Source organism: Etheostoma cragini, chromosome 5 (assembly GCF_013103735.1).
Source record: "Etheostoma cragini isolate CJK2018 chromosome 5, CSU_Ecrag_1.0, whole genome shotgun sequence".
Lineage (NCBI taxonomy): Eukaryota > Metazoa > Chordata > Actinopteri > Perciformes > Percidae > Etheostoma > Etheostoma cragini.
The window spans coordinates 1304489-1317472 of NC_048411.1; the positions used below are offsets into that span (position 1 = coordinate 1304489).

The 12984-nt window shown below is 44.1% G+C and overlaps 1 protein-coding gene across 2 annotated transcripts in view; it reads right to left on the reverse strand.

Annotated features, from left to right (window-relative positions):
- The window catches only part of zdhhc8b (zinc finger DHHC-type palmitoyltransferase 8b), an 83523-nt gene that overhangs the window by 17104 nt on the left and 53435 nt on the right, over nt 1-12984 (reverse strand). The window contains exons 3-11 of one of the 2 annotated variants that reach the window (XM_034872851.1): nt 11409-11566; nt 10361-10533; nt 9827-9929; nt 8828-8919; nt 6684-6816; nt 5200-5305; nt 4093-4199; nt 2633-3705; nt 482-2117 (exon numbers count right to left, since the gene is read on the reverse strand). In XM_034872851.1, the coding sequence (XP_034728742.1) occupies nt 1985-2117; nt 2633-3705; nt 4093-4199; nt 5200-5305; nt 6684-6816; nt 8828-8919; nt 9827-9929; nt 10361-10533; nt 11409-11566 (2078 nt within the window). In that variant the 3' untranslated portion in view covers nt 482-1984. Of the gene's footprint in view, nt 1-481; nt 2118-2632; nt 3706-4092; nt 4200-5199; nt 5306-6683; nt 6817-8827; nt 8920-9826; nt 9930-10360; nt 10534-11408; nt 11567-12984 lie in introns of those variants that run through there. The other variant, XM_034872852.1, reaches the window with a different exon arrangement.

The following is a 12984-nucleotide window of genomic DNA, read 5'->3' on the forward strand; positions in this document are numbered from 1 at the left end:
CCTCGTCAGAAAGCAAGACTCTACCACAGCTAACGGCCTTTACACTGATCTTTGGGGATAGGAATCAGAAAGGCAAAAACAAAGTTATGCATTTTCATAATCAAATAGGATAATTTATCACCTTGTATGTTGGCCTTTCCTCCAGAACTTTCTGCTGTAACAATGTCTACCCAGTCCAAGTTGCTCACAAGTGTCACTTCTGTAATTTGCTGCTCAATATCATAGACCATTAATAATATACAGTCTATGCTCAATGTGAAACAGTAAAGGTAGTTCTTAGTGTTTCAACAAGCTGATTTGTAATCTCTATGAAAAGTAGCTTTTCCTCTGTAAAGGCAACAATGGTTTATTCTTGATGCAAAAGGAGCTGGGCAAAACTTTTTTTTTCTTCATATTTATTGGTGCAAAATAAACAAAAACCTTCCACTTAGATATTATCAATTCATCTTCTCAAAAGTAATACATGTTTTAACTTTTGTTTCAACAAAAAAAGTAGGGGGCATACTGGAGCTGTTCCAGACAGCTGCTGCAAGCTGATTGGTTTAACATGTTCCTTCTTGGTGATGTCACCCATTCACTGTCTAATTAAGGGGTGTGGATCTACTTTTGGTGCTGCTGCTATTGAAAGCTCAATCCTCGTCTCGGGCAGAGCACACACTGGAAAGTCAATGTGACTGTTCACTTCCTCAGATCACATTATTACACTTCATCAGGACAAGCTAAATTTACTTTATGGATTTGACCTATTATAACGACTCATTTTGCTTTATAATTTATCAACAAACAAATCCACTCAAATGAAACATTTATTCCAGGCTTAACTGTCTGTAAAAAAGAAAGATGTATCAAACATGGCAAAAAAAAACAAAAAACGTTTCAAAATAATGAATGGGTGACCAGTCTTCCTTTCTCTACACCTTTCCATCCATTCCAATCCTATGATTTACAACTTAGACACTAAACAATGGTTCTTTATTTTTTTTTAGACAAAACAAAAAAACAAAGTTGTTTTGGTTGTGCAAGGCTGGACTCGTTCTGAACTCTTGGGATGAGGTATTCTTATCTCTCAGAACGCTAAGATATCTGCTCAGCACTTGTGTCAAGGGTCATGTAGAAACCAGACTGAGCTTCACTAAACAAACAAGCCTGTTATGATGTACTGCATCTTTTATGAAGAGAATACATGCGGCTCCGCTTTACTTGAGCCCTATTAATCTGAGACAGAAGGAGCCATTCAGTATGCTTTATTTTATATCAACTAGCATCTCTGCTGGTTGCATTCATTCCTGACAGATTTCTTTTTGACAAAGGAAATTAATCATTAACAAAGTCTTGCTCAATGAATTTGGAATGCAACCACCAGACATGATACGATGGCTTTCCCTTCTCTACATGCCCTTTCACACCTCCCTCATCCTGTGTTGCCTGCAAAAGCAGTTGGTGCTGAGCCATTTGATTGGCCCTCTCATCATTTGCTGGAGATGGCATGAACAGAACAAATTAATGTGACGCACTTTGACTTCTTTGCAATTGACTCGGAAAGGACATTGGTCTCCTACAGAGGTCCGTAGTGAGGATGTCGGTGTTTGATATGTCCGTGTATCCGTGTTTTTGCTCAGCCGTCGACGCTTTCTGGAGCAACGTTTGTGTGATGTTTGGAACAGCGTGCACTTCAGGACCACAGCTGAGAGACAACAGTAATAACATTAACGATCCACTCTTACGACCAAGACGATGAGCCACAAACGTTAATGACGAGACACTCCTCACAAACAACAGCCTGCAGCGGTATTAACTGACAAACAACCCTGGTACAAACACACACAGGCATTTGTCTAGACAGACCCTCTGATTGGACAGCAACTCCAGAACCGGCAGCGCTGTGCGCCACTGACTGTCTAGACTTCACTAAAATAAGAGAGATGAGAGAATCTCTATGCAGCAGGGTGTTCGTTGTCGTTGGAGGTGGGTGCCGTGTCCCTGCTCACACTGATATCTCATATGTGGTGCCTCCAACGCCTGTCACCTTTTTGACATTACTGTGGCGACTGGGGCTGAGGGTGGAACCCTGGGCACTGGGGTGGCAGTCCATCTGCCCATTAACTTTCATGGCCTCTCTGAGTGGAAAGAGAAAAAAAGGAAAATTATTCAACACAAGGAGCCCCAGAGATTAATAAGGCAAACAAATAAGGCTTGTGGCAACATGCAGATTAGTTGATATTAGTTGACAGATTTTGATACTTAATACTTGTTAGTGCAACAAAATGCTCGGAGAAGTTAGACAAGTAGGCGAAAAGCATGCAAAAGAAATGAGGAGTTGCACAACTTTATTCATTCATCAAACAATACAAAAACGGATATTTTCTAGAAAAGCAAACATTTAGAACAAAACATGTAAGAATTTACACCAGACAGTACTTAACATGAAGAAATGGACATGACAGTTGGACAAATACCATATACAAATGCTACACGTTGCCTCAGTTAGGACTAGTACGCTAGTGCCCATGAATGTCTGCTGTGCCCAGCAGAAGGAGCAGGGTCTCCATTGGGAACACATTCAATGCCCAGCAGTCCCCACTGGCTCAGTATAATGCATGCATTCCCTCAGGGGGAGCGTTAGGATTCATACCTTGGGCCCCCTAGACGAGGCATGTCTGTCCTCTCAAGAGCACTGATGAAGGAGAGTTTCTGGTGGGAGTAGGAGGGGGATCGGGGCATGGCAGGGGAGTGGGGCTGGTGGGCCGGGGAACGATAGAGGCCCTCTGGGCAAGTGGCCCTGCTCTGGCTGCTGTTGCTGCTACTGTGGTCTGTGTGCAGGGAGGTGGATGAAGTCCTAGGGGCACGACCCAGCGTGGAGCCGGTATGACGCAACACAGGGGTTCGTTGCCCGTAGCTAACCAGCCCGACCCCCATGAGGTTGTCCCTGGAGCCTCCATAGGCCGGGGGCGTTGGGCCTCTGGAGCCGGGGCCTCGAGACCCATCTGGGTAACAAGCATTGGGGGGTAGGCCGTAGCCCCCATCAAGCACGCCAGAGTCCTGAGCATAGCTATGGGTCTGGGAGCGCCCATGCACTATCTGCCGTTTCTCCCTCTCCTCCATCTCCTTTCGCTCCTGGATGGAGGCCATGATGGTCTGGGAGAGGTTGTCGTAGCGTACCGGGGATGGGTCCCTGTCCTTTAGGTGAGGGGACTGCCTGCCCACCCCACTGGGTGGCATCACTGGGCTGAAGGTGGTGGGGACCTGGTGCCTCTGCATTTCAGGTTCTCGGACGTGGCACATTTTGGTGGGCAGGTAGGGCGAGTGGAACCCCACGGAGGGCATGCCACGGTGGGCCATGCACTCACTGGCAGCGGCTGGGGAGATGCTGGGATTCAGCAGGCTGTCATAAGACAAGCTGCCATTACGGTTGGAGAGTGTGTTGGGCGAGAAGACGCTCTTGTACGGGGTGGAGGTGACGGTCTGCGGCTGCAGGGCTGAGAGCTGGCCCTTCTCCGGCCGGCGGTGCCCCTGCTTCAGGCTGAGGGAGCGGGAGTCAGAGAGGTGGGGGTCAGAGTCCAGCTGAAGGGGAGAGGACTGGAAGGTGCGGTGGAGGGGCGCGTTGGTGTACTCAGGCAGGTCCAGGTTCGGCTCAGAGCGGTAGTCATGACCACGGACACCCTCTTCCAAGATGGCCGAGGTCTTCCGCTCATCTGACATGACGATCTGAGGAGCAAACAGCAGAACGTCAAATCTTAGTGGAAATGGGAATGAAGTCCTTTTCCTTCACCCCCACCACTTTTGAAACATGCCATAAACAGTAGATGCTAGATCAGATCCACTAGACGGGTCGACTTTGACCGACGTGCCTCACGGCCCGCCTTATTCTGCCTCTGATTGGCTTACCCTGGTATTCTTAGCCTAACTTAGCCCACTCCTCGTGCCTAACCCTAACCACGTCAACCAGTCTAGCAGATCTGATTTAGCATCTACCGTAATAAACCCGTGGCAAGTAGGGCGGTGCTACTAATCATAACACCATAATAATGATACTACATTAAGTATGTACAGTACCTCAAACATAAGTGCCAAACAAATCATGTCTTACAGTACCTTCTCTCCAGCTGTGTGGTAGTGGACTTTAGGTATGGTGCCAAACGACGGTCTGTATTTGTACATGGCTGGGGTGGAAGGGTGGGTCTTACCAGGAAGAGAACTATCTACATCACACACAGAAAGAAGACCAGAGTTAACATGTGCAGGTAATAGAAACCACACAATAATACAAGCTTTGATTGATATCTTGAAACACACACACTATCACCATTCCTACACAGTGATCATACACGGGAGTGGCTGGGCAGTCACACGGTCAGACCCTGTTCTGTGACAACATGTTGGAGGCCTGCATCAAACAGGTGACTGATTTACCTTATCCTTGAGCAAAGCATGGACCTCTGTATGTGTCTTTAATGGACATGCAATTAACTCTTCCACAAATTCTAATTTGCTTGAAAAAAAAAAAAGGAGCCAATCCATTCTGACCGACTGCAGTACTCCGCCGTTCCACCAGGCGGTGATAGTGCTCCATGGGAGAGCAGAGCGCTTTCCCTCCCTGCTATAATGCACCAGATGCTCCAGAGAGAACCTGCTGTTGTATGTTAACACTATCATTGACACTTCATACTATTGAATGCAACAGTATAGAGAACACATTCCCATTAACACCCCTAGCTGTAAACCCACCACCACAATAGAATATGTCACAGATCCTAATGTACACAGATGGCTTCCAAAGGGAGTCAATGTTTTTGCTTAGTCCTGATCCTAGACCATATTCCCCCCCGGTCCCTCCATGTGTCAGAGCTCCATTGCTACACGCCACCACAAAAAAAGCTTTTTCTTTTGTTTTGCAATGATTCACTCGTAAATCTCCCAATTGTACTTCCTATTTCCAAATCGGATGCTGATCACTGAACAGGGCTCGCCCCCTCACTACAAATCACGCCTATTCTCTAAAAAACAGGCCACGACCACCACTGGGACAGACCTTTCTCACGCTCAACTACAGGCAAGTCACACACTGGGACACTGGTGATGTACAGAGTGGAGTTTGGGTAATTGCTGTTTGACACCCCCCCCCCCCCCGTAGGAAACACAGAAATGGGATTGATGATGGCTGACAGCAGAGAGAGGGAGACTTGTCCCCATGTTTCTTACCTTCGCTGGATGCCATCTGGCTCTTCAGCTGGTTGTACCTGTCAGCCTTGGGGGGCAGCGGCGGCTGGGTGTCTTTCTCGTCCAGGCCGTCCAGGCTGCTTTTGGACTGCAGGGAGGGGGGCCGGGTGTTACAAGCATCCAGAACAGGTGGGGGGGGGGGGGGGGGGGGGGACAGCAGACGAAATAGAGAAGAGCATGTGTTCTAGCTAGGGATGCACCAACAATTCTCACAGACGGCGGTAGGGTAGCTAAGCTGCACTGGGCAGATGCTCTACTTTTCTTTTTTCTTTTGTGGGTAATGGAGTGGAAATGATGAAATGATCTTAGTGTAGGATTAAGTTTTTTTTCTCAATAGTTCATTAATGTGTAAAAAAGAAGTATTGAACTTGTTTAGCATTACGCACAGTGTAAAACTAAAATCCATGCAGCCGAAACAGCAATGTTTTTTATTCACAGTCTTCTTCCTTGCCAAAATCTGACGCCTACATGATCCACAATGCAACTGCCGACAGTTAATTCAGGGATTTGGGTGTGTTATGCTAGTAGCAGCTAACGTAGCCTCAGGCCACTTGCCTCAAGCCAAGTTCGAGGAGTGGGCCAGAAAGGTCTGGTAAGCTCGCTGCTTTCTAACTTTTTTTACTTTTTCAAAAAAAATGTTACACTTTTTATGTAGCCTTAAGTTAATGAGGAAATTATTATTTTTTTTAAAGATCATTTTTCAGGTATGTTAGGCCATTATTTCAATAGGACAGCTTAGACTTGAAATGTGAGGAGGAGGGGGGGAATGCCATGCATCAAAGGGGCGCAGGTCGGAGTCGAACCCGCGGCCACTGCATGAGGAGCAAACCTCCATCTATGGGCGCCCGCTCTACCAGGTGAGCGCTCCGGGCGCCCTCAGACGTCATGCAGCTCCCTCCGGAACCACTTAAGGATTTCTACATCTTTTTGACATTATGCAGTAGCGCTCCCCGAGACCTGTTAACAGTCTTTGATTTGTAAAATTGTTGAAGATCCCCTTTATGTCAGAGGCCATTTCTATTTCACTCACTGGATTTCTCAGCTCGAAGAAAAGCAGTCAGTGACAAACCCAAACATCAGAAAATAGAATCTAAAGGGATTAGGGCGCTTTTTTCACTGGAGGCCCTCGTTGTGCTTGAAGCTGATGAGATTATGTATTTAACAGGGACAAAATCTGCCACGCCTCCTTAAAGGACCATGAATAACCTACAAACTATTTCAATTATCAGTCAGTTGATTTTCAAAATAAATAGCATGAAGTGAAACCAACGGCTATGGCCTCTAAATCATTTACATTGGAAAGGATTGAGTCACTCGGCATTGACGTCAAGTGTTTAATGAAGCTTCAGATAAAGGAAATCTATCTGACTCCAGTGAGCTGCTGTATCCTTGTGTCTGCTGTGTTAATGAATGAAGTTGGAAATAACAGGGTAAAAAAGCTTTGTAGCAACTGTAGAAGCACGCACCTTGGAGCTGATGATGGTGCTGTGGATGCCGTTGTCGCTGATCATGATGGTGATTTGCCTCTCCGACATGTCCGGTCTGATGAATGGGGGCTGAATTTTGACACTGGGCTTTTTCCTGGGGTCCAACGTGTACCTGTGCATAAAAAAACAAGGACAGCAGACATGGAAACACAGATTATTTATCCCTGCAGTAATTTCCCAATTCATAATTTGTTTGTATAGCTTGTCAAACTCTGTAACACAGGCCAACCAGCACACAATGTACTACTACAGTACTTCACATCAAAGTATACACCACACATGCAAAGGAGGGGGGCACTCAAATAAATTGAATTGAATTGAACTAGCTTTGTCTTCTTGACTGCTGCACAGTAGAGAAAACATTTGCTCCAAACTGAATTCATGTTTCAGAAAGCTCTTGTTATTCTCGTCACACTGCACCCCTAACCTAATCTTTACTTCTAGACAAGAAATGTGCAGAAAGTGAGACCTGAACTCTTCCAACAGGGATCTGTACTATTTGGAGCTCAATACAGAATCAATAAATTATTTCTGAATAAATATATAGATTTATGACCTGATTTATGTATGTACATGCATAAATAAAACTATGAAAATGTATATCATAACAGCTAACATTACTAATGTTATTTCAGTACTCCTCTCCATCTTGATATACTGAGCCTTATACTCCACTATCAACCCATGTTGGCCTTCCTGAGATAAACAGTGCAGAGGACACAGTTGAAATTAGACAATCCCTCTGAGCGATCTTATTTGGCTCGTTACAAAGTTTAAAACAGATGTTTCAAACACAATATGCTCACAGAAAATGTCTTACAGGTTTTTTTCCCCAACCCCTACATAAAAAAAACAAAAACCAATGCTGCTAAATGGATGGGACTTAACAGCCTGTTCCTACATGCTTTGAGTCAACAGTTCAGTAAATCAAAACCCTTCAATAGGCACTATGCAACAAGTTAACAGCAGCTGCTTTTAACACAGCCCCCCCCACCTGATGTTTTCTCTCTGCAGTCCCACTGTTGATTTTCATGGAATGGAACTCATCCCTATAGGTTGTAAATCTGGTGTTGGGGCTTTTAGCGGTGCTGCGTGTTGACTAGCTCTGTTTCCCGTTAACTGTTGTCATTCAGAGTGATTCAATTCTCTCAGCCATCTGCCTCCCCCCAGGGTGCTGGCTGCTTTCAGGCAATACACACCTCCCCAACCACCTCGGAGCGCACGCACATTAACACACACACACACACACATTAACAAACACACGGTATGTGTGTGTTATTAATTCAAGTGTTTTTCTATGGCTTGGATGGTTACATAACCCCAGTACACATGCATATGTAGTATGTATTTTACTCAAAAAATGTTTGAACCTGTGACATGTATTAAAACATATTATGAAAACATAAAATATATTATATCATTATGTATACATCACTATATTCCTTGTTACATTCAGCCTTAGTCATCGCAATACTGTCTACACAAACTCATTTATTATTATAAATGTAAGGATACATTGTAAATCGGTCTACGGCTTTATGTTCTTTTGATTTCACTTGTTTGACTTCAGATGATTTGTTCCTTGGATATTTATTTGAAGAGATTTATTAAATTGTTTTGATGTGAGATTTGTTATTTGGGGCGCCCTGGGAGCTCACCTGGTTGAGCGTGCGCCCCACGTACTGAGGCTCAGTCCTTACCGCAGCGGCCCTTTGCTGCACGTCACCCCCCTTTGTCTCCCCCCTTTCCTGTCTTCAGCTGTCCTATCAAATAAAGGCCTAAATAGCCTAACAAATAATCTAAAAATTAAATAAATAAATCACATTTTTAAGACAAAATAAAACCTTTTTTTTTGTCTCAGATTCAGTTTTTACTTCCTATTTTTGTGTTTTTTTGAGTTATTTAATGAGCGTGGTTGGAGGTGCATGAGGCCAACGACTACTTCTGTTATCGTTGTGCACATGACAGATGAAGAACCTTGATATGCATAACCATACACAAACATCTTCTCTCAAGTACATCAATACAGCACTATTCAAATGTGTAGGCTACTGATAGAAAAAACAACCTGATACGCATCTACTGTATACCCACACACACATGCAGTGGAAAAAGCCTCTTACCTAGGTGCCAGAGGACTACATAAGACATACTCCACGTTGCCACAGCAACCCCTGGTGAAGGGATTTACTCCTCCACGAAACTTGCCCGTCACCTGAGGAACACAACACCTTGTTAGGAGTCAGCAGCAAAGGAAGGCCACGGGGCACACGTGGGGTCCAGGGCTCGGACACAAAGACGGGGATTCATTTGGTTGAAGCACCACGGGATCACTGGGTGTGGGGATATCTGTGTTGTTCACACATATCCAGGTGGGGATCATTATTATTACTGCAGTTCAACATGGACATGACAGGGTGTTCATTTCAAAGAGACATACTGACACCACTAACAAACACTGATACAATAAAAAAGGATAATTATCAGAAAAAAGACAAATATACAAGTAGCACCAAAAAGGGGAAGGGAGTGACTGCTGTCTACAGAAACATCAGTGCAGTATGGGTGATACTACTGCCTCATACATTATGGTACTTCCATACACATCCACAAATGTAAACATAAATAAAGAAAATATGAAGCGTGTCTCTAAAATAATCTAAGAACGGTCCCCATATCTTATTGGATTTATCTGCTGATCCTTTCAAAGAGGATATAATTCCTGACGGAAACGGTTTATAAATGAATGGAATAATTACAGAGATTTGAGAAATATTTAAAATAACACAAAACAACCAAATGTTGGTAGGAAATACATCTTATATCATATTTAATAAAAACATTTTTTTCATTGACTAGTAGCTTTCCACTGTTGACGCATATGCAGGATGCAAAAAACTAAAATTACTGTTACACTAATCTGGGATTGTTGCCGTGCCAACGTTATATATACTGTATATAATAAAGGCAGCCTAAATGTCATGTACGTAGACCTATATACATTTGCTGTTCCACGAGTGCTAGACCAGGTCTTAGCGGCTACAATTCTTTTTTTTTGCCCCCCCCAAACTCCCCCCATGTGGTTCGGTCAGAACAAGCCCGTCAGCAGCTCCTGCCCTCACCTGTTCATTGGTGGTTCGCCCCCGAGCAACAAGCACCATATGGAAACCCGTGAGTCCCATGACTGGAATAAAGAACAGGCCGGCTACACACATCACCACCAGACTGGACCCGAGCGTCAAAGATCACCAACATCAGTACAGGACCTCCACTCCCTCCTCCAGGCAGACGTAACCACTCAAGACACATTACTCAGCTAAATAAAAGAGGGCTGCAGCTAATGATTACATTAATAGGCAAAGAATCTGTGGATTGTTTTCTCCATTAGGCAATTAGTTGTTTTGGAAAATGCCAGAAAACTTTTCTATCACTTTTCCAAAGCCCAAGATGACGTCCTCTAACGTCTCATTTTGTCCTTAACTGAAAGATATTCAGTTGCCTGTTGTAGACAAGTGAAGAAAATATTCACATCAGTGAATTGTTTTTTTTTTGTTCATGAAAAATGACTCACTTACAGCTGTAAAAAATGACTAAACAAGTAAACAAGATTAAATGTGTAGTTAAAAGAAAGAGCAGGCGTAGCCGTGAGAGGATACGTGACGGTGGTGTGCAGGGCTGCCAGTCGGTCTCGGTGGTGGAGGACGAAGATGAGGCCGAAGGAGAAAACTCCCACCATGTGGATGCTCAACGACAGCAAGAAGAGGAAGAAGTAGCGGTAGTTCCTCCGACCAATGCAGTTGTTCACCCAGGGACAGTGGTGGTCAAAGTCCTGGGGGGGGGGAAGAGAGACAGCGAGTTACACCTCTACACCTGAAGCACCTGTGCCCTAAAAAGAGCCGCCAGTATGTCTTTACGGTTGTACAACTCATATACTTTATGTATATATATACTGTATATATATCTGAAAGTGCAACCACAGTGCAGTTACAGTCATACATGTTCTAGTAGAAACCCAAAACACAAGTATGAAGCTGAAAATGGGCTCAATATGGAACTTTAGCTCCAATAACTATCCAATCCGACCTACTGATTAAGGGTGGCTGAAGAGGTTCTCTGGCCGCCCTACTTTCATCAGTCAAAGTGCACAAAATAATCTACATCCTCATTAAATTCTTATCTAGGTTCCAAAAACACTCAAAAGTAAAACTCAGCTTTTATAAAAGGAAACAAGGAGGAGGAATTCATTCTGCACCGTGTGTGTGTGTGTGTGTGTGTGTGTGTGTGTGTGTGTGTGCTTTGTAAAGCCAAAGTGAGAATTTGAGAGCTAATACTTACAACAGTAATTTATGGTTGAAGCTGCCGAAAGCCGATATTTACGCCGGTAATTATGATTTTAATGAGGTTTTCTTCTTTTGCCAAAAACCACAGATATTTAGAAGTTATATATATATATATATATATATATATATATATATATATATTCAGCATTTGTTTCAGATTTGAATACTTGGCAGGATAGAGAAGCCTTCTGAATGGATTAAAGCTACAAACATACAGCATGTACCCTGTACATACAACGTGAATCAGATTTCTGACATCAAACATGTCAAATGCTAGCACAGTGTCAGACATTTCAGTGTGTATACTAAACATACAACCTCTCTGTTTGCATATTAGTATTCACACACACACACACACACACACCTCCACACAGTTGTCACAGACGCTGCAGTGCGAGCAGCGAGGCGGCCTGTAGAAGTGACAGGTGGCGCACCACTTCATCCGGACCTGAATGCCCTTGATCTCCACATTCTTGTAGAGCGGCGCTCGGAAATCATCGTCCTTGTCCTCGTCCTCGTCCGCTGTGGGGCAACACACACACGGAGACACACACACGGAGACACATTAACAAGGCAGTTGTGTATCTGGTATAGTGTGAGAATAGCAAACAGAGCGTGGTTTTGATTTACGATTCCATTTGACAGGGACACCAGGGGAGCACCTTAAACGAAGCCCCCCCCCGCTGGTAGCTGTCTGCAGAGAGAGCGAACACTGAGAGAAATGCTCATTTTTATAGACGTGATCTATTCATTCTGCTTTCAGCATTTAGACTGATTAACAAGCACACTGTGGGGCGCCCGGGTGGCTCAGTTGGTAGAGCGGGCGCCCATATATAGAGGTGTACTCCTCAACGCAGCGGACCCGGGTTCGACTCTGACCTGTTGCCCTTTGCTGCATGTCATCCCCCCCCCCCCCCCCCCCCCCCCCCCCCCCCCCCCCCCTTCCCTTTCACATCTTCAGCTGTCCTGTAAAAACCAAAGGCTGAAAATGCCCAAAAATTAATCTTTAAGTAAAAAAAAGGAAATAAAAAACACGGACTCATGTATAACAGAAGTGGTTTTAGAAATGATCAAAATGGAAGTTTTTCAAAAAAAATAATTTAATGGGAATTAAAGCCATGTAACTGCACGCATAATCTGTAAAGTAGAGTATAAAACTGGAACTGCCCCCCCCCAGCCTTGGTGCGACTCTGCAGCCAATCGAACAGTTAATGAGAAGCTTTGCACATGGTGCGCTGCAGTGGAAAATAAAATATCTTCAGCTGATCAAAGAACACTTTCAAAGCATCTACACGGAGCTCCAACCACAACCACACACACACACACACACACACACACACACACACACACACACACGAGAAACAAAAGCCAGAGCAGAGAAAGAACCAGTTCCATAAGCCGAGATGGCTCTGTTATTATGGCTGTCAAGTGTCTTTAAATAGATTTTAAAGGTAAACCGCCTGCCCCCCCCCCAACAGAATCAAACAGCCGTTCCGCTTGTTTTTCCCCTGACAGCTTCTTCTCTACAAATGCTCCGTGCACAAAGCAGTGGCCTATTTCATACAATGTACATGTGCAATTCAAAAATAACATCCCGTTTGCTTCAGTTAGACTCAGTTCTTGCCTAACATTAAAATTATTATTTTTAGCGCAGAAGAGTGAGTACATTTTGATTTTAAGAAGCATTCTGAGGACATATCTACAAGCAGGACACATTTACTGCATGTGTTACTACCCACCACAGCATCGTTATGTATGTGTGTGTATGTGTGTGTGTGTGTGTGGAGACCAAGGTTCTTATAGTTTTTTGAATTTTCAATAAGTCTTCACTTCCGCTTCATTTTTGTCAGTTATCAAATTGTCTTTCCAGTAATTTTAGTTTGTTTTTGTTGGGCAAATACTAAATACCTGGGTGGAGAATAGTCATAATGTTTAATGTT